Here is a 19,462-nt window from a genome sequence, read left to right as displayed (position 1 = left end):
TGTTAGTTCTTGGAGCATTTGGGGCTCAGGCAGAGCTGCCCAGGTGGAGTGATTATGTGGTGGGCCAGGAGTAGAAGTGAGACAGTTAAGGCTTTTGTGCAAGTTTCTGGGTGTCAAAGCTGGATACTTTTCTTTTTTTTTTTTTTTGGTGAGGAAGATTGTCCCTGAGCTAACATCTGTGCCAATTTTCCTCCGTTTTTTATGTGTGGGACGCCTGCCACAGCAGGGCTTGATGAGCAGTGTGTATGTCCGTACCTGGGATCCGAACTTGCAAACCCTGGACCGCTGAAGCGAAGTGTGTGAACTTAACCACTATGCCACCGGGCCGGCCCCGCAGGAGGATTTTTTGAAGGGGAGGGAGCCAGCGTTTCCTGGCCGTACTCTGTGATAAGTGCGTTTCATTTCATCTCATTTAGTGAAGAAGCTACTAAAAACATCAGCCTCCTCAGAAAGCTTGGCCTGCAGAGCAAACCCCCTAAGATAAGGAGGTCAGACATTGCCCTTCTCCCTGGAAGGGAATGCAAGCAAGTGTATTTTTTTCTGAAAAATAATAGGCATTCATTGAGGATTTTTCATGTGCCAGGCTTTGAGCTAAGCACAATATAACATCACGCCATTTAATCCTCACGAAAGCCCAAGGAGGGTAGGGTTCTGATGCCTGTTCTGCATGTCTTTTGCTGCATAACAAACCACTCCAAAGCTTAATGCCTTAAAACGGCACCAGTCATTGTTTTGATCGTGGATCCACGATGTGGACAGAGCTTGGCTGGGCCAGCTCATCTCTGCTCCCTGGAGCATCAGTAGGGCAGCTCAGACGGGGAGGACCCCTTCTGAGATGGCTCTCTCACCCGACCGGCAGGCAGTGCTGGCTGTTACCCGGGAGGGAGTCAGGAGTGTTGGCTTAGCTCCACGTGCGCCTCTCCCGGTGCTGCTTGGGCTCTCCCACCGCATGGCAGCTGGGTTCAGGGCAAGTATTCCAACAGGATGTGAAAGCTGCCACTGTCTTAAGACTGACACAGCATCACTTCTCTTGTCTTCTGTTGGTCAAGCGGACACAGAGCTGGCTCAAATTCTAGGAGAGGAGAAAGAGACCACAGCTCTCAATAGGTAGTGTCAAAGAATTTGCAACCATCTTTATTCTTGCAGAGGCCCAGAAAGGTTAAGTGCCCTGTCCCGGATCACACAGCTAGCACATGGATTGGTCCCCTGTGCTCTGCTGCTTCTGGATCCTGTGACACTCTTGAGTCGGCCAGAGCACCTGACTGACCTCGGTCCAGATTTCTGTACCTTTTCCTGCCATTGACTGGGCCTGTAGTGTCAGTGTGCCCCACAGCCAAAGAGTCCTGGTAAAGCAGATTCTAGAAACATTCCCAAATCACTTCACCTGTACTTGAAATTGACTTTAAGAGCACCCCTGGCAGAATCCTAGGCTTGAGAAAAAAAGGCCCAGGGGTATGCGAGAGCCATTTTCAGATATGGGAAGGACGGTTGTGTAGGTCATGGTGTGGCTTGTATTCTGTGACCTGTGTTCATGAGCAGAGGTTGGCAGACTCCAGCCGGTGGGCCAAAGCCTGCCGCCTGTTTATGTGTAGCCCTCAAGAAAAAATGGTTCTACATTTTAACCTGGTTGAAGAAAACAGCAAGAAGACTACGTAGCAGAGCTGGACAGTTGCAGCATAGACTCTGTAGCCCACAAAGCCTCTCACAGAAAGTGTGTTGGCCTTTGTTCTAGAAGGCAGAATCAGGCCCTGTGTTACCAGAGCTAGAGTTCAGGTCTTCATAAGAAGCAACTTTCTAACTAGAGTGTCCATAAGTAGGAACAGCAGCTCTCAGCTGCAGGTTGTCCAGGCAGATGGCTGTGCCTAGGACACTAAAGGTGAGGGTGACAACCAGCTCTCCAGGCGAGAAGAGCCCTGATTTGTAATGGTTGTCTGTTTCTGTGATACACATTCCACCATGGCCAGTTTCCAGTTCTGACGTGATGTCACTAGAAGTGGAGTTGGGGACAGATGCACATGCTCGGCTCTCGGAGCTCCAGTATACCGCTGTGATGGGTCAGGGAATTGACAGTGTGTCATGCTGCCCTTGGGGAGCTCCTCGTCGAGAGACATGCAGGGGTTCGGGGAGGAACAATAGTGCAGGAAAAAATCCTTTGCAAGTCCCTCTGCCTCTCTGAGCTTGCGAGCAGCCATTGTTAACACCTACAAGCACAGAAAGATGAAGTACCGTGCCCTGGATCACACAGCTGCTGAACCCCACCTGCTAGTTCGTGTCCTCACATTTGGTTTAGAAAATCTTGATTTCTGCAAAGAGGGATAAGTTAGACTGCATCCAAATTTAGAACTCCTGTTTAACTAAACATCACTTTAAGCAAAGTTACAAGGCAAATGACAGATTGGGAGAAAACATTTGGAATATATAAGAGATCAAAGTTTAGTCTCCGAAGGACATAAGGAACACCTATCAATCAATTAAAATTAAAAACAACAACAGTCCAATGGAAAAATGGGCAAAGGGTGTGGACGGTTTACACCGACTCAGATACAGATGGCCAATAAGCATGTGAAAGATGATCAGTCTTTCACTATGAGAAAGCATCAGTCTCGCTACCAAGTAGGGAAATGCAGGATAAAACAATGATTCGTTTATCTCCTCATCAGATTGGCCCAAAGTAATAACACCAAGCAAGTGAGACTGAGGTGCCACAGCACGTTCCTCAGCCACAGCTGGAGGAGCATGAGTTGACATTAAAAAGAAGCTTAACCAACACCCAGAAATTCCAAATTGGGCTGTATATCCTAGGGCCCAGAAAAACTCTCACGTCTTCAGAGGAGGCAGGTACACCAGAAAATCATTGCCTTGTAGTTGTGATAGTGAAAGATCAGGAACAACATAAAGCCCATCAGTCCGGGAATGGCTAGGTCGCCTCTGATCTAGACACCACTGAACATCAGGCAGCAGTGACAAAGAGGATGCAGAGCTCCTACAGTGAGCACTGCTGAGGTGACACAGCAGACTGCAGAATGCGTGGATAGTCGATACCATTGATGTTCTTAAAATGTAGATGATGCTGTGTAGTTCACAGAACACATGTAGAGGGCTGCACACCATATTCATAATAGTGTATACTTTTGAGGAGGTAGGAAGGGAGAGGGCCAGGGTTGGTGGGAGGGGAGATGGTCAGAAGGGACTTTAGTTTTATATATGGGTGTTTTCATTTTTCTTAAGGAGAATATATTTATGTATTTCTTGTATAGTATTTTTAAGAGACCAAGTTAAAGTTCAGTTCTCCCGAGATGGAGTGGCTTCTGTAAGGCAATGTGCCGTCTCCCCGGGGAAGCCTAGATCTACTAGGTTGACCGTCCATCCGGGGGCCACACAGGTAGGGGCATCTGGGTGTGGGGATCATTTTGGCCCATGAGATTGCACTTCCCTTGAGGACTCTCTGATCACCTCTGTCACCTCCATACTGGCCTCAGCGTTCTTTTAACACTTTGGCCAAAGCAAGAAAAGGCTTTTGTCCTTAATTTCCTGTTGCATAATTGAGACTGGACACACATGTTAATGAAGTCTCTGTTTGAGGCAAGGAAACTAGAGAGTCACATTAAATCGGTGGTGTCAGGTTTGGGACTGTCAGCATCCCCCCCTCTCCCCGCACCCCCTCAGGGCACTCCTCCCGCAACTGCTCTCTAGTACATCTGGATTCCTGTGTCCAGACCCAAGGTAAGATTCAGAGAGAGGTGTTCTCTCTCCTGTGGAGCCAAGCCCACCTTCCAACTTACTTATTTCATGTCTGAGAACCCACTTCTTCCCTGGATTTTTGGCGCCAGGAGAGTCCACCCATTTCAGGAAAACCCTACTGTTAAACCCCAGGCGCATGTGTGGCCTCATTCCGTTGTTAACATGACAGCCACATGGGAATCGCACACCATAGGCTAGCATCCGGACAAGAGAGAGACAGAGAGTAGTAGGTTTTTCTCACCCAGACTTTTGTGGCTAAGAGAAGTTAGGGCCAAGGATGGCTGATGGAATATTGATATACTTACCGCACGCCAGACACTCACATCCTGAGTCATGTTATCCCCATTCATCAGTTGTAATAATAAACAGTGGGTATTAATATCCCCATTCTACAGATGAACAAACCACGCCTCAGAAAGTAACTTAACCTACGTGAGGTCACAGAGCCCAGATGGAAACCCAGAATGCCTGCTTCCACTGCCTTTTAACCTTTGAGCAATACTCTTCCTTAGGGATTTCATTCTAGAAACCTTCAGGAGGCTCGTCCTTGCTTTTTGCACAACCTCCCTGGGGAAAATGAAAGATCACTTCCCCCATGAATTTGAGTACCAGGCATTCTTTTCCAAGAGTATCCCCTAAACTCCTTTTGTTGTTACTTGAATTTGGGGTGAAAACAGACAGAAAATGTATTTTCAGATACAGCTTGCATTTTGGATTCAAAGGAAGCTGAGCTAATTCAGAGAATATGTGAGGGTCAGCAACTCCTTTGATGTTATTTATGTGATTCGAGGGGCAACACAGTATATAAGCAAAGAACGGTGTTCTCAATCCCTGACTCTACTTCCCACCTGTTTCACCAATGCGCAGAGGAGGGTGTTGTGCTTCCTCTTCCCTTCAAATTCCCCATCTCGCTTCACATTCCAGAAAGTTCTCGGCTGCCAAGGAGTTTACACTAGAATGTGAGCGGTGAGCTTGTGAAAACCCTCCTGGACTTCCCCTCAGGTGAGGACAAAGAACACTCGACACGTGGTGGTGGCAGTGGAGCGCTGAGTTTTAAGTTCTGGTTTATTCAGAGGCAGAGCCAAGAAGTGGTTGGGTACTTCCGCCCGCACCTTCATGTCACCGTCCACCAGGAGATTAGGTCTAAAGAAGAATCATCTCAAGGTGCTGGGGAAGTAACTTCAGGATGGGACCAGCTATGCATTTGTCATCCATGTTTTTCTGACCTGAATTTAAAAGTTGTTGGGGCCGGCCTGGTGGCGTGGTAGTTAAATTTGCACGCTCCGCCTGGGCAGCCCGGGGTTCACAGGTTCGGATCCCGGGCGCGGACCGACGCACTGCTTGTTAAGCCATGGTATGGCGGTGTCCCATATAAAGTAGAGGACGGTCCGTGCCCAGGGCCAATCTTCCTCAGGAAAAAGAGGAGGATTGGCATCGGATGTTAGCTCAGGGCTAATCTTCCTCACCAAAAAATAAAAACAGTTGTTAACAGTGGAGAATCTGAAAGCAAGACTAACAAAAAGCATCAGTGGACTCAAATTATCCTCCCTCTGCGTTGCTTCCTCTCCTTCCCTGAGCTGCTATAGCCATCCCGTAACATTTTGTTTGCAGCCTCTGAGCACCTACTACTTGTTGTGGGTTCAATTGTGTCCTCCCCAAAAAGTTGTGTTGAAGTCCTAACCCCCCAGTACCTCAGAATGTGACCTTATTTGAAAATAGGGTCTCAGCAGATGTAACCAGGTTAAAATGAGGCCACTAGAGTAGGCCCTAATCCAGTCTGACTGGTGAACATGAAAGGGGGAAATTTAGGCACAGACACAGACGTGCACAGAGGGAAGATGAGGCGCAGAGACACAGGGAGAAGGCTGTGTGAAGGCGGAGGACTGGAGTGATGCGTCTACAGCCAAGGAACACCAAAGGTTGCTGAGAAACTGCTCAAAGCTAGGAAGAAACAAGGAAGGTTCCCCCACAGATTTCAGAGGGAGTATGGCCCTGCTGATGCCTTGATTTCGGACTTCTAGCCTACAGAACTGCAAGCCAGTACATTTCAGTCATGTTAAGCCGTCTAGTTTGTTGGCTAGCAACTAATACAACTGCCTATACCTAACCCATATAAAATAGACATTTAGGGTGAAATAAGACTGAGAACTTCAGTTCATCGGTCATAGGTAGTATGACTTGTATCTTGCAAAGAAGGCTGCAGGAACCCTGAATAGTATTTTAATCTAGAAATTAGAATCCTGTAATAATTTCTCTTACATCACCCTGAAGGCCCACTTTGTTCTTAAAGCTGTGATGTGTCCTAATGACATTCTGTGCTGGCCAACTTTGAGGGGAGGCCTTGGTGGTAGTGAAAGGCACGGGGAGGAGAGGGAGCCTTCGTATTTTCCAGCTGTCTTGGTGACAACAGCCAGTGCTTATTAGCATGCATTTCACACAATTTCCATGATAATGCTATAATTTAAAACCCTCTGACTCAAAGACCTAATAAAGGAGGTGAAACTCACTTTCTAAATTTGTTGCACAGATTGCTCCTCTCTCCCTCCATCAATCTTCCTTCCCTTGAGCAAAATGTAAAATGTAGAACAGAGAGTGAAAGCACCAGGTTTTGATGGATTTCCTTGTTAACATGATTCTGTTCTTTGGCAACAGCATCGGAAGCATTTGTGTTCCAGTTCTAGCATGTATGTGCAAGTTCCTATGTGAAAAAATCTGCCAGTCACTTTTCTACCTGCTGAGATGTGGGGGGCTATGCAAGGGGGAAATTATCAAATGATGTTTATTGTGCTCCCAGACCTTTGCTGAAATCACTTGGTTTCAATTACTTTGATTAATGACTAAAGATTTTATAAGTAGAGGTTCACAGCTAAAACATCTGCCTTCCCGTATTGGCGTAAAGCAGGAAGAATATTTACGTAGGGCTTTCAGGGCATCAGGAGGCCAGTGATGGGTCTGGGCCCATGAGATGGGGCCCTCCTAACCCTCCTAACGTCTAGCTGAATGATTTGGCCCCCTGGAAAGTGACAGTGTGGACCTCCCCATGAACAGCATGACATTTGCCCAGGGCCTGGAGAAGGGGCAATGGGGAAAGTAGAGATGACTTGAGCCTCCTCTCTCTCAGTCTTGATCAGGCAGTGCCACTTTGCAGGCTGGCCCCTCACTTTGGGGGCTCCAGGGTTGTGCCCGGTTCTCACATCTGCGTTCAGGAAGCACTGTTGGAGTTGAGTTGCTCAGCACAAAAGACTGAATAAGGCACCAGGTGACCAGGCCCAGAGAAAGGCAAACCCGATTTCTGCTGGCTGAGCCACATAAAGAGACCTAGTTCAAAGGTGGTAAGCATTCTGGTCATCTCTTGCTGCATAACAAATGACCCCCAAGTTTAGGAGGGTGCAGGTTGGGATCCCTGGGAAGCAGACTCTGAGATGGAGAAGAGTGTGCAGGATGTTTCTTAAGAACTGCCCTTAGGATCAAGACTTGGAAAGGAGGGGAAGGAGCAGGAGTGGGCAGAAGTCACGCTGACTTGCAGCTCAGGGACAGCCCCAGCTGGCCCAACAGAGTTCTGGGGCCAGAATGACCCTTGAGAGTTGCCCCAGCTGGCCCAACAGAGTTCTGGAGCCAGAATGACCCTTGAGAGTTGCCCCAGCTAGGGCTGAGATGACCTGGCCTTGTGTTAGGGGTGGGCGAGCCGTAGCTGTGGGCCAAATCCAGGTGGCCGCCTGTTTTTGTAAATCAAGTTTTACTAGAACACAGCCACACCCCTTCATTTACACATTGCCTAAGGCTGCTTTCACGCTGCTTGGGCAGAGGTGATTAGTTGTAATGGAAGCCATGTGACCCACAAAGCCTAAAATATTTAGTATCTAGCCATTAGTAGAAGTTTATCCACCCCTGCTTTATGTTCCCACGCTGATCAGCCATTGGCTGTGGGCTTCCTGGGAAAGGACGTGACCTGGGCGAGCAGCTCTGCAGCAGAGGCCGGCCCTGGAGGGCTGAGGGCTGAGGGCTGAGGGCTGAGGGCTGTGGGCTGTGCCGACTCCATCCCCAGCAGCGGGGACGGCAGGTCCTTCCTCCAGGGGGAACATGAGGGATGCTTATGGTGTCCACCACAGCAGCTTAAAATGACCATTTTATTTTGCTCACAGTTTTGTGGGTCAGGAATTCTGGAAGGGCGCAGGTGGACTGGCGGACCTCTGTGGCCTCAGCTGGACTAGAGGGTCCGCTTCCAGGCTTCCTTCCTTGCTCAGTGCTCCTCGGCCTCTCTCTCTATGGGGGTCTCATCCTCCAGGGTTCCTCCAGGCTGCACGGTGGTTTTGGGATCACTGCACTTCTTCCATGAGGGCTTCAAAAGGCAGGATGTGGAAGGCCCAAGTCCATGAAGAACCACACCAGAGCTGGCACAGTGTCCATTCTGCTGTGCCTAATGGGTCAAAGTGGTCGCAGGGCCCCCCAGGTTCAAGGGGGTGAAGCCACAGATGCAAGATCACAGCACAGATGAGCACGCAGCATGATGTACTGTTATACTATCTTTGAAAAATACATGGTGCCTCAGTGGGCCAGATAGCTGGCTCCCCCAGCTCACGTCCTTTCTCAACTCCACAGTCACTGTCATCATGTGGGTGGCTTGAAATGACCATGGTGGGAATATGACCCCTCGGGAATGAGCTTTGCCCCGCCCAACCCCAGAGAGCCCATTGTTAACCATGGACCAGCACACCACTGCTGCTCTGGGAAGACTCTTGGTTTGAAGCCAGATGGGAAGAAAGCAGCGTTTCTTGAGCCCCGAGGGGCTCTACACGTCCTGGAACCTCAGAACAGCTCTACGGGGTGCGATTGTCCTTATTCTACAGAAGAGGAGTCGCAGGTGTGGTGAGGTTGGGCAACCAGGTGGGATTTGAACTGGGGTCTTCTCACGCTCTGCCGTTCTGCCTCACAGAGCCTGGAGCCCTCAGGAGAATGAAATAGGCTGCTCTTCACTGACTGAAGGAAGCTCAGGGTAGATGTGAAGGAGGGAAAGACACCCGAAGAAGAGGAGCAAAGGCCTGGGGCAGTGGCCGGGTTCCTCGGAAGGACTCGGGCCTCCACACCCCGCCGAGCTGTTTGGGTGCTATAAGATTCACCCCAACTGCAGGCAGCCAAACCCCAGGCATTTCTCAGTGTCGGGAAACGTACTGATGTATTTAAAAGCACAAGCAGTCTATGTGAGCGAGGGGGAGTGGGGAAGCCCCTGAAGGGGGGTGCAGAGGAGGAAGGGCTGGGGCCAGGCACCACAGGCACGGGAGCCCCCTCATCCTGTGCAGTGGTTAGGCCAGACCAGTGGATGTGAGGGGGAGAGGAGAGAGGCAGGGCGGGAAGGGGCTCTCATGCTATGGCCTGCCGGGGGAGGGGGCACGGCATTCTACAGGAACAGTGGTTCCTGCCTTTATGATGGCACCAGTTCCACTGACAGGACCTGAGCCCCACGCCAGCCCTGCCAGGTGCTTCACGTATAGTTATTTTCTTTAATCCTCAAAACCGTCAAAGGAATCGGTCTTATTATTCCTATTTGATGAGAAAATGAGGCTCAGAGGGAAGGAATAACCTTCCAGCTCTGAATTAAGATTTGAGCCAGATGCGCCAACTCTGGACCGTCTGCACGCTGTGCGCCTGCGATGCTGCAGTCACCTAAGTGATGCAGCCAACGCCAGAGAGCAAAGAAGCAAACAGATGATAGAGCATCTTTCTCAGTGTTGGTCGGTTCACAATTTCTCATTTTTTCCTCCTTTTTTTCCCCTACAGTTGAAGGATTCCCTCTCCCCATGTTGTTGGTTTTAAGAGGAATAAGAGAACAGAACAGTGAGAAGCGGAGGGTTCGTGGAGTTGAGTGGGGAGCCGGTGCGGGGCGCGTGGCCGAGGGCGCGTGGAGAGGAGAGGGCAGCGAGGCTGGGAGGGTGCAGGCAGGAAGGCCACTACCGGCGAGTGTTGGCGCCAGCCACAGGCCTCTGCCACTGGGGGGAGCTCCTGGCCTGGCTGGCTCAGGCCCTGTGGCACGTGGCAGATCTGCCTGCCTTCTGCTGGGGTCCCAGGCGTGGAATCACCTCGCCCTCCAGATCGACATCCCGAAGTTAAAGGTCAGAGAGCAGCCTTGCAGCAGGAGCATGTGATTAAGACTGAAAAATGGCCCTCAGGTTTTGGTGTGCTGCAAATCACCTGGGCTGCTTGTTCAAAATGCTGTTTCCTGGACCCTGCTCTTGGAGACTCTCAGGCAGCAGTTTGGAAGTGAGGCCCAGAATCTGTATTTTTAAAACACACCAAGCAGTTCTGATGCCAGTGGACACTGCGTCAGGTGAAGAAAAACACGGACTTGGAGGGCGAAGGGGTGGGATCTGCAACTTCCAAACGGCTTTTTTGTCTTTCACCTCATGAGCAGCAGTTTTCTCGTTCTGGATGTAGATGTGGTAGGTATGTTTATGGAGCTATCTTGCGGAAAGAAAGATAATGAACACAGCAGTTATGTGCATAATTGCAGTTAATTATGTTGTGAATGTGTGGTTAATCTTGATAAAGATTAACATAAAAACTCTTATTAAAAGTTCCCTGTTATTTGCCATTAATCACAACCGTGAATTTTTTAGGGGAGTTTGTTCATTGATCCACTTGATAAAGGAGTTTTGAGCTCTTGCTGTGTGGCTGGCACTGTGCAAGGAGGTGGGGGGACAGCTGTGGGCCAACAGCCGGGGGCTCACCTCTGCCCTCCAGGGCCTTACAGTCTGGCCAGGGAGACAGGTTCAATAAATCCCAGACAACCATGTGCATTTCAGTTTTGTGTAAGTTTATTCTTACTAGTTAAGGTATTTGTTAAATTCATTACTAAATGTGATTTTTATAAATATATACATATTTACATATAAACAAATATAAAGCAAAAAAGAAAAAAATCTTTGTCAGGCTCTCTAGTGTGATTTTGGGTTTAAAATATGATTAACATACAGATTATGAACTTTCCAGGTACTCTCTGATGGGGCTAGGAAGATATATTCTATAAATTCTGTACAAAGTTGGCTTGTAGGTTTTTTTTTAATCAATGAGTTAAGTCTTCACCTCTAAATATGTTTAATTAAGATGTTTTAAAGATCCATTGATTTTTTTTCCCCCCATCACGTCTCTGCTCCCTCCCCTCATTTGTGAACACAGCACGTTAGGAAAATGGTACCCAAGCACAAATGCACAAATGCACCTGAATGCTGAATTCTCATCCAGTGATGAGAAGCAGAATTCTGACTCCTGGATTAGCAGTCTCAGCGTGTCCTCATGCTGATTTCTCGCCCAACATTTGAGTGCGCTGATAGTCTATGCGAGAACAGATCCAATACGAAGCTGATGGCCATAATCCCCTCTGCTTCCTGCTTGCAGCGTCGCGGGCGGTGAGCTGTTTGACTTCTTGGCTGAAAAGGAATCTTTGACTGAAGAGGAAGCAACCGAATTTCTCAAACAAATTCTGAATGGTGTTTACTACCTGCACTCCCTCCAGATTGCCCACTTTGATCTGAAGGTACGTGCTGAGTGTCAGCCGGAGAGCTTATGCCAATGCAGCACTGGCTGGTTGTTTGCTAAGAAAAACTGAGGCATCTGAAAGAGACTTTTATTTTCTTCTATGGGTTTAACAAACAGAATTATCAATATAAATCAGCAAGTATATAACGCATCCTGCAGGGGTTCCTAACCTTTTTGTGAGATGGAGGCTTAAGATTAATGATTACATTCTAGAATCCTTGGGGAAGAATCAAGGGGCCTGCGCAGCCAGGCCTTTTAAACAAGGGGGCTGCTATTGGTTACGGGGCATATTCAGGCTGGAGTGGCCACTGGCTGCCCGATTTCCATCCCCCTCTGGTTACAGGACACATAAGATGGAAGGTGTCTTGATCTCTACTCATCCTCTTGATGCAAAGGCTTGTGAGCCTGACTCTGTCACCGGCAGTCAATTGCCAAACTCTGAGACTGGCTAAGTGGGGTCTTTGCTGGGCTAGAAGCAAGGCATTATGGGAGATAAAAAGGCATGTCATACTCCCAGCTGTCACAAGTTATGGTCTCTTTGGGAAGGGAAGACACTCACATGAGCAACAGGAAGTGAGCGTGTAAGATTCAAGGTACACCCAAGGCAGTGAGGAGGTTGTCACAAAGCAGCATGTGATGGATTGCCAGGTGGAGGATTCAGATCCTGGAGCTGGGATAAGACTGCAGAGGAGGGAGGAATTTCTCCATACTAGTGTAGCAGAGCTGTCAAGATCTCACTAACTCAGATCCCGCTCAGATCTCACTAACACTCACCCCAAAGACTGCTGCTGCAAACACCCAAGGCACTCTGCCTGATGTCTGGTTTCTGGCCCTGGGAGCTGGAAATGCCAGAGTAAATGCGCACAGAAGCCGCTCTTAGCAGTGGGGATGGGGAGATGGTGGATAAATACCCCAAGTCCCTCGTGCTCCAGCTGGAAACTCTGAGTCACCCCCACCTTGATAAGACACCTCATATCAGTTTCCTCAATTCCATTTCCTGTCTCCCCATTTCTCTACCAAGTATTCCCTGGGGTGCCTCCCACATAAGCCACTTGTGCCCAAATCCCTGTCTCAGGTCTGCTTCTGGGAGAACCTAAACCGAGACATTTATTTTTCCTGGTGTTCTCTTTCAACTACCCTGTTATCCCTATTTTTTGGTTGTTTTTGGGGAGGAGAGGAAGAACTATTCTGCCACTTTGTCCTTACCATAACATATGATAGCTTTTTAAGATTATTATTGTGGTAGAATAAAAATAAAAGTTAGCATTTTAAACATTTTTAAGTATGCAGTTCAGTGGCATTAAGTACATTCACATTATTGTGCAACCATCACCACCATCCATTTCTAAAACTTATTGATCTTCCCATACTGAAACTCTGTACCCATTAGACACTAACTCCCCATCCCTCCCCACCTCAGTCCCTGGCTACCACCATTCTACTTTCTGTGTCTATGAATTGGCCTATTCTAGGTACTTCATATAAGTGAAATCATACAATATTTGTCCTTTTTGTCTGGCTGATTTCAGTTAGCATCATATCTTCAAGGTTCATCCATGTTGTAGCATGTGTCAGAATTTACTTCCTTTCTAAAGCTGAGTAACGTCTCACTATGTGTATAGACCACATTTTGTTTATCCATTCATCTGTTGATGGACATTGGGTTGTTTCCATTTTTGGAAAGCAGATTATTTTGAATAATGCTGCTGTGAACATTGCTGTACTGTTTCTCTTTTCTCTTTTTCTAAAGCCCGAAAACATAATGCTTTTGGATAGAAATGTCCCCAAACCTCGGATCAAGATCATCGACTTTGGGTTGGCCCATAAAATTGACTTTGGAAATGAATTCAAAAACATATTTGGGACACCTGAGTTTGTTGGTAAGTTTCTTTACTCCTGTGGTCATTTATTTCTCATAAACTTGATGCTGGCAAAATTCCCCTGCTGTGGCATCATTTCCCTGGTTTATACAAGAAGATAGAATCTGTTGGTTTGCTTCCTTCCAAAACTAAATGTGTGTTTATTTCCTCTTAGCTCCTGAGATAGTCAACTATGAACCTCTTGGTCTCGAGGCAGATATGTGGTAAGGAGCATGCTCTCAATGTAGTCATCTTTCTGATTTATTATTTTATTTTGCTATTCTTCTGACCTTTGTTTTTGGTTTTGTTTTTGTTTTGTGTCTAGGAGTATTGGGGTAATAACCTATATTCTGTAAGTACCAAGATCCACGACTCATATTCTTTCCCTCTCTCTGTGAGACCGTATGTTTTATTAACCATTCTATGTATCATGTTGATCTCTTCAGCTTATGCAGGCATTTTATGTAAACGTACTCATTTTCCACCCCCAGAACACGTTTAGTTTATACTAATTAAACGTTTTCTCCTAATTTGAAATGAGTCATCAGAAACTGCTGCATAGTCACTGACAGAAAGCATGTCTGTCCATCACTGCTGAGAAAAGAGGAGAGGGTTCTTTTTTTTAACTACTAGACTCTGTTCCAAATACACTTTTTAAATGCTTTCTTTGCATTAAGCTGAAGCTTTCGTTCGTGACAATTAAATGCCTTATAAAATGGAATTGAATTCTGAAGTGACTACCCAAGCACCAGATTATCATCTTATCCTCACCCCCCTTATCAGATGTTATAGGAACGAAATGATAACATAAGAGGTAATTATTTGTGTTCTGTGCCCCACTTTATTAACAGCCTAAGTGGGGCCTCCCCATTTCTTGGAGACACTAAGCAAGAAACGTTAGCAAATGTATCTGCCGTCAACTACGAATTTGAGGAAGAATACTTCAGTAATACCAGTGCCCTAGCCAAAGATTTCATAAGAAGACTCCTCGTCAAAGATCCGAAGTGAGTGTGCATTATTCCCGAAAGGTGCTCAGCTGTGGCCTCAGCCAGCCGGCGGTTAGCACTGTCCTGTGCACGTGGCCGTGTTTATGATACCCTGGTGGTTTCTGCCTGGCAGAGGGAAGCATGCCGTGCGAAACACTTCAGAAAACGCAGGCAGGGCCATCTGGACCTGCTCAGTCAGTCCCTGCAGGCACGGGGAAGTAGTCACACCGTGACTACCCTGTCTTCAGCTTTCCTCCGTGAATCAGGCCCCGAACTGCATTTCCCAGGGCATCTGCTCGCTAGGCCCTGCCGGCAGGGAAACAACCTTAGTGTTTGCTTCTATGGTCACAGCTTTTTTTTTTCTTTCCCCTCCCCCCACAAAGGAAGAGAATGACAATTCAAGATAGTTTGCAGCATCCCTGGATCAAGGTAAGTAGGCATATTGTGATGGGTTTGGGTATTGTCCTAGGGTATTACTAGTTACCGTGGGTTCTAACCACAAACCATCTGGAGGATTGTGTTTGCTGTTGGTGCCATATCTTAAGAGAACTGGCAGATGGGCGTATCCTAACGATAATAGAGGTGGAGTGGAGTAAGCTATCACGATGCATGGGATTTAACAGGGAGCTGAAGGTTAAGTCCAGTCAACAGCCTATTTTGGTTTGACCTGTGGGATGTTGGCCCAAACAATATTTTTAAAAATTTTTGAATTAATTTGCAGCATTTAAATATCATATCAAATCTGGATTTCCAGCTTCTCTTGAGAAATCTGAAGATCTGCCAAGGCCGAGCCCTCATTCCACAAGGTCACCAGAAACTCAGCACAGCTGTCTTTGTGCCCGGGCCTGCGGCCACCCCTGGCATTTTACGCCTTGACATTACCTGCCTGATGCCTGTTGGCATTTGGATTCAAGAATTGAAGTTGCTTCAGCTAGAGCAGAAAGGACTAAGGGTGGGGAATATGGCGGTTACAGAATAAAATCAGGGAACCAATAAGCAGATTGCAATGTAGTAACTTGCTTTGCAGAGCTAGGTTTGGGGCAACTGGAGAACTGTTTCCTGTGCGAGCTCCCAGCAGTTGCCTGGGCTCCCCTAGAAGGCAGTGGTGTCTCCATCTCACGGCAGTAGAGCTCAATGGCCTCCTGAAAAAGATGCAGTAGAAGGGATTCCAATGCCATAGGGTAGGCTGAATTTGCTGACCTCTGAGGTCCCTACTTGATGACAGTAAGTTCAAATGCCTCATTACATGGGTGGCCTCACCATGCATCTTGCCATTCCCAAACTTGCTCATGGAAAGTTGTAATCCAGCTTGGTCCAAGCTCAACTTTTCAACTTTTCCCCAAGATCCAGTCTTTGTGGACTGTATCCCACCCTTAGCCACAAGTTAGCCTCTGGAGACTAGGTTCCTAGATCTTGCATATTATTCCAACTTGTTTTGTTATTTTAGCAAGGCGAATGCATAAACATCCCAAATAATGAGAGATTTCAAAAAGTTGTCGTGTAACACGTTTCCATAATTTGAGAGCTCTAAATTTTTTCTTGGACTTTCATTTTAGCCTAAAGATACCCAACAAGCACTTAGTAGAAAAGCATCAGCAGTAAACATGGAGAAGTTCAAGAAGTTCGCAGCCCGGAAAAAATGGAAAGTAAGATTGTTTGCTATGGAGGGAGTAACTAATTGTGTTTCCTGTTTGGCGCTCCCTGTGGTCAGGGCTCATCTCTTCTGATACTGGCAATACAAAAGTGCATCCTTTTTTTTGTTTAAAATTTCCTCTGTAGTCTTCTGCACTATTACCTTATTTTCAAAGATAAGCAAAAATAATATTTCAGTTCTATTTAACTCGTATCTTCATATGTAATGTTGAATTTTTTTAAATCAAAACCATCCCCAAGGCAAATTTTTAAATCAGCACAGTAAAATTATAGTGCAGTCTTTTTCTAAATGCAACAAGCCACATTTTAAATAAATTTGTTCTTTGTGGTAAGCAGCATGGCGTTATGTTTATGGCAGACCGTGTGTAAATGGTTCTCCAAGTCCAGCCTTGGTCTGTGAGTGGTGGGGATGGGGTGGGGTAGGGCCATGAGCATTTGCAGTGTGGTATCTTGTACTTTTTCAGTGTGGATGGCCTCTGCAGGGGCTGTGGGGGACATGGCTCTAAAAGGCATTCCAGCCATCCTTGAACAAATCAAAAAGTCAGGGTTAAGAAGGTGACAGGATGGCTTCCTGTGCACAGGGTCATGTCTCGCCCCGAGGAAGCAGGGACTTGCCATGTCTCCCCAGCAGTGGGCCAGAAATGCGCCTCATTTTCACACACATCAAGTTTGAGGTACCATGATAGGGGTAAGGAAAACCACAGCACTAGGTTACTTAAAATTTAACTCTTAGTCTCAAAGAAGCCCTGAGAATAAGGGTTTAAATGTAGAGTGAATCACCATCCATCTCTCTCTCTCACACACACACACACACAGACACACACACGGTCTTTACCCGTACTTCTGCCTTTGAGAGTAAATGGAGAGGTGTTTGTCTTATAGTCTGAGGAGTCCCCCACCTGTTCATTTCCAACAACTGTATGGGTTTTGGTAGTCACATTATCCACCATTGCCAGCTTGTCTGGGCCCCAAGGACACAGGCCCAGGCCCCTGCATACCGTGCTTCTCTGCGGGGATGTGCATGGGGTTGTTAGGGTCAGCTCCCATTCCTCAAAGGGTGGAGAACAGAATACTGAGAGAGAAGGGAGGCAGGGCCTGCAGTCCTGCAGTTTAATAACAAAATGCAGAAGGAGACTCTCTCTCTGTCCTGTTGTCTTGATTTATAAGACCTTGAGAATTATTCTTTAAGCAAATACAATTCAACCTGGTTGTGGGATTGCCCACTGAGGAATACATGCTGTCAGCCGTGAATGCTGTCGCAAAGACTTTGTGATTTGCACTAATTTGAGTATTGTTACATAAGCTCTCTCTCCTCCTCCCCCTTCCCTTCTTTGTCTCTTTTTTTAAGCAATCCGTTCGCTTGATATCACTGTGCCAAAGATTATCCAGGTCATTCTTGTCCAGAAGTAACATGAGTGTTGCCAGAAGCGATGATACTCTGGTAAGCAAACCTGTTTGCCTTGCTGAGGTTCTTTCTCAGCACTGTGTATTTAGAATGCTTCAGTTGTTCGATTTGTTCAGCAACCCAGAAAACCTGAAGGCCTGGGAAACGCGGTGGGGCTTGCTGGTGGAGTTCCTGGGAGACCAGAAGGCTGAACCCACTTGCTTTGTCAACTTTGTGTAGACTGCCCAAGGTCCTTGAAAACAACTCCATGATTTTTTTTTTCCTTAATCCAAACTGAAACCTAATTGCAAAGGAACTCTTCAGATACGGCTGGGCATATCTGAATTCACAAGACTTGCTCCTGACAGTCAGACAACAGGGCTTTGTGAACCCTGGAGGTAAGGGGACTCCAGAAAAGGCAGAAAGGGTGGTTCTGTGGGGACCAGCCTGCTCCCAGAACCGAAGCTGAAAGTCAGCTGTCCTGAGTGGGCTCTGGGGACTCCAGGGGCAGGATCACAGGTCAGCAGACACCAGGCCTTTTTTTTTTTTAATTTTTTAATTTTTTTTTATTTATTTATTTTTCCCCCAAAGCCCCAGTAGACAGTTGTATGTCATAGCTGCACATCCTTCTAGTTGCTGTATGTGGGACGCGGCCTCAGCATGGCCGGAGAAGCGGTGCGTCGGTGCGCGCCCAGGATCCGAACCCAGGCCGCCAGCAGCGGAGTGCACGCACTTAACTGCTAAGCCACGGGGCCGGCCCCACCAGTTCTTTTTTCCTCCCCGAAGCTGGGAGTTTCACTGAGGCTCCAGGTCTAGCCTTGTAGAGTAAAAAGAGATAGGAAGTGTTAAAAAGAAGTGGGAGAGATGCAAGGTAGGAAGAGAAGGGGGAAGAAGACGAGGAAGGCTGGGTTTGGGAATTATTCATTTGAGGGCGGCAGTGGGACCAGGCACAAGATAAAAATTATTAATCTAAGTAAAATAATGGGAATGATTAAATATTGTAAATTAAAATCATCCTGAATAATCAGATGGGAGAAAGTATATGGGTCACAATGAAAAGTTCAGGGTAGGAGAGGGACCCAGAGTTGTGTAGGAGGTCCAGGTGGGAATACCCCCTCCCAGACCTCAGGTTCCCTCACCATCTCAGTATCCTGCTCATCATGAGGACACTTGATAACATTTCTGTTGAGTGTCACTTTCATGCAAACGTCTCCTTGTCATCCACTTGGATTGTGATACAAAAGCAAAACCAATGGCATTCTGACACATGTACTCGATACAAATATTATTAAAACCCTCATGAAGCTGGCTTGGGTTCAGATCTGTAGAGAAGAGGAAGCAGAGCTCAGAGAGTTGCCTGCTGCACTCCATGCCCACAGCCGGAGATCCAGCCTCTGTAGATGCACGCGTCCAGGTGTGAAACTTGAGTAGCCGCACCTCTCTAAGTCCAGAAATTTTGTTTGGGATCTCTTAGCTTATTCTTCTGTTTTAATGTACCGTATTTTGCAAATATCTTATTATAAGAAAACTTTGACAAAGTAGCAAAGATTTAACAAACTTGTTCAACATTCTCTAGTTATTTTCCCTTTGTAATTAGAAATGCATCTGTTTTCTTTCTTCTGGCCTTTCTCCCGTTTAAAGGCCAATGATCTTTTAATAATTGTGACCAGCTTTCAGAGAATTTTTCCATGTTATTCTATACCTAGAGAAGGAAGATTTCCAGTGATCAAAAAATGACAATTCTGTAATTGACAAAACTACAAATTAAGACTATCTTATTCAAAGGTATCGTTTCCTTGGTTTTATGGTTTTTAGAGTCTGAGTTACACCTGAAATTTTCCACAGTCGTTTCTGGGACTACATTTTGAAAGATTCCTAAGATAAGCGCTAAGGGTAGTTTGACATCAATCATTGTTCTAACTCTGAGTCTTGAAAGCTGTTTGCTCTCCGGGTTATAATGCAGGCGACATTAAGGCACAGGTAAATAGTAGATGGTGTTAGTTTCCAGCATGGAAGGGGCAAAACTAACCTCCTACTTCCCTTCATCACCATGTGGATTTGGGGATTAAATGGCTTGCTTTGCTCTGAATGCTCCTCTTAACAAATGAGCATTGATTTCTCTTATGTTGATAAGAGGAACGTAGCCAGCACGCTAACTCTTTTTCCCTCTTCGCTGTGTCTCTCAAGGATGAGGAGGACTCCTTTGTGATGAAAGCCATCATCCATGCCATCAACGATGACAACGTCCCAGGCCTGCAGCACCTCCTGGGCTCGTTGTCCAGCTACGATGTTAACCAGCCCAACAAGGT

At 46.8% G+C, this 19,462-nt stretch overlaps 1 protein-coding gene across 8 annotated transcripts in view; it reads left to right on the top strand.

Moving 5' to 3' along the window:
- DAPK1 (death associated protein kinase 1) overlaps positions 1 to 19,462 on the top strand; it is a 176,547-nt gene that overhangs the window by 108,857 nt on the left and 48,228 nt on the right. For 7 of the 8 annotated variants that reach the window (XM_058565482.1, XM_058565484.1, XM_058565487.1 and 4 more), the window contains 9 exons: positions 11,131 to 11,269; positions 13,022 to 13,151; positions 13,306 to 13,354; positions 13,456 to 13,482; positions 13,982 to 14,134; positions 14,500 to 14,545; positions 15,673 to 15,762; positions 17,118 to 17,210; positions 19,341 to 19,460. In XM_058565482.1, coding sequence (XP_058421465.1) covers positions 11,131 to 11,269; positions 13,022 to 13,151; positions 13,306 to 13,354; positions 13,456 to 13,482; positions 13,982 to 14,134; positions 14,500 to 14,545; positions 15,673 to 15,762; positions 17,118 to 17,210; positions 19,341 to 19,460 — 847 coding nt within the window. The remainder of the gene's footprint in view (positions 1 to 11,130; positions 11,270 to 13,021; positions 13,152 to 13,305; positions 13,355 to 13,455; positions 13,483 to 13,981; positions 14,135 to 14,499; positions 14,546 to 15,672; positions 15,763 to 17,117; positions 17,211 to 19,340; positions 19,461 to 19,462) is intronic. The other variant, XM_058565488.1, reaches the window with a different exon arrangement.

Source organism: Diceros bicornis, chromosome 22 (assembly GCF_020826845.1).
Source record: "Diceros bicornis minor isolate mBicDic1 chromosome 22, mDicBic1.mat.cur, whole genome shotgun sequence".
Classification (NCBI taxonomy): Eukaryota; Metazoa; Chordata; class Mammalia; order Perissodactyla; family Rhinocerotidae; genus Diceros; species Diceros bicornis.
This window is presented reverse-complemented; position numbering and strand designations above follow the sequence as displayed.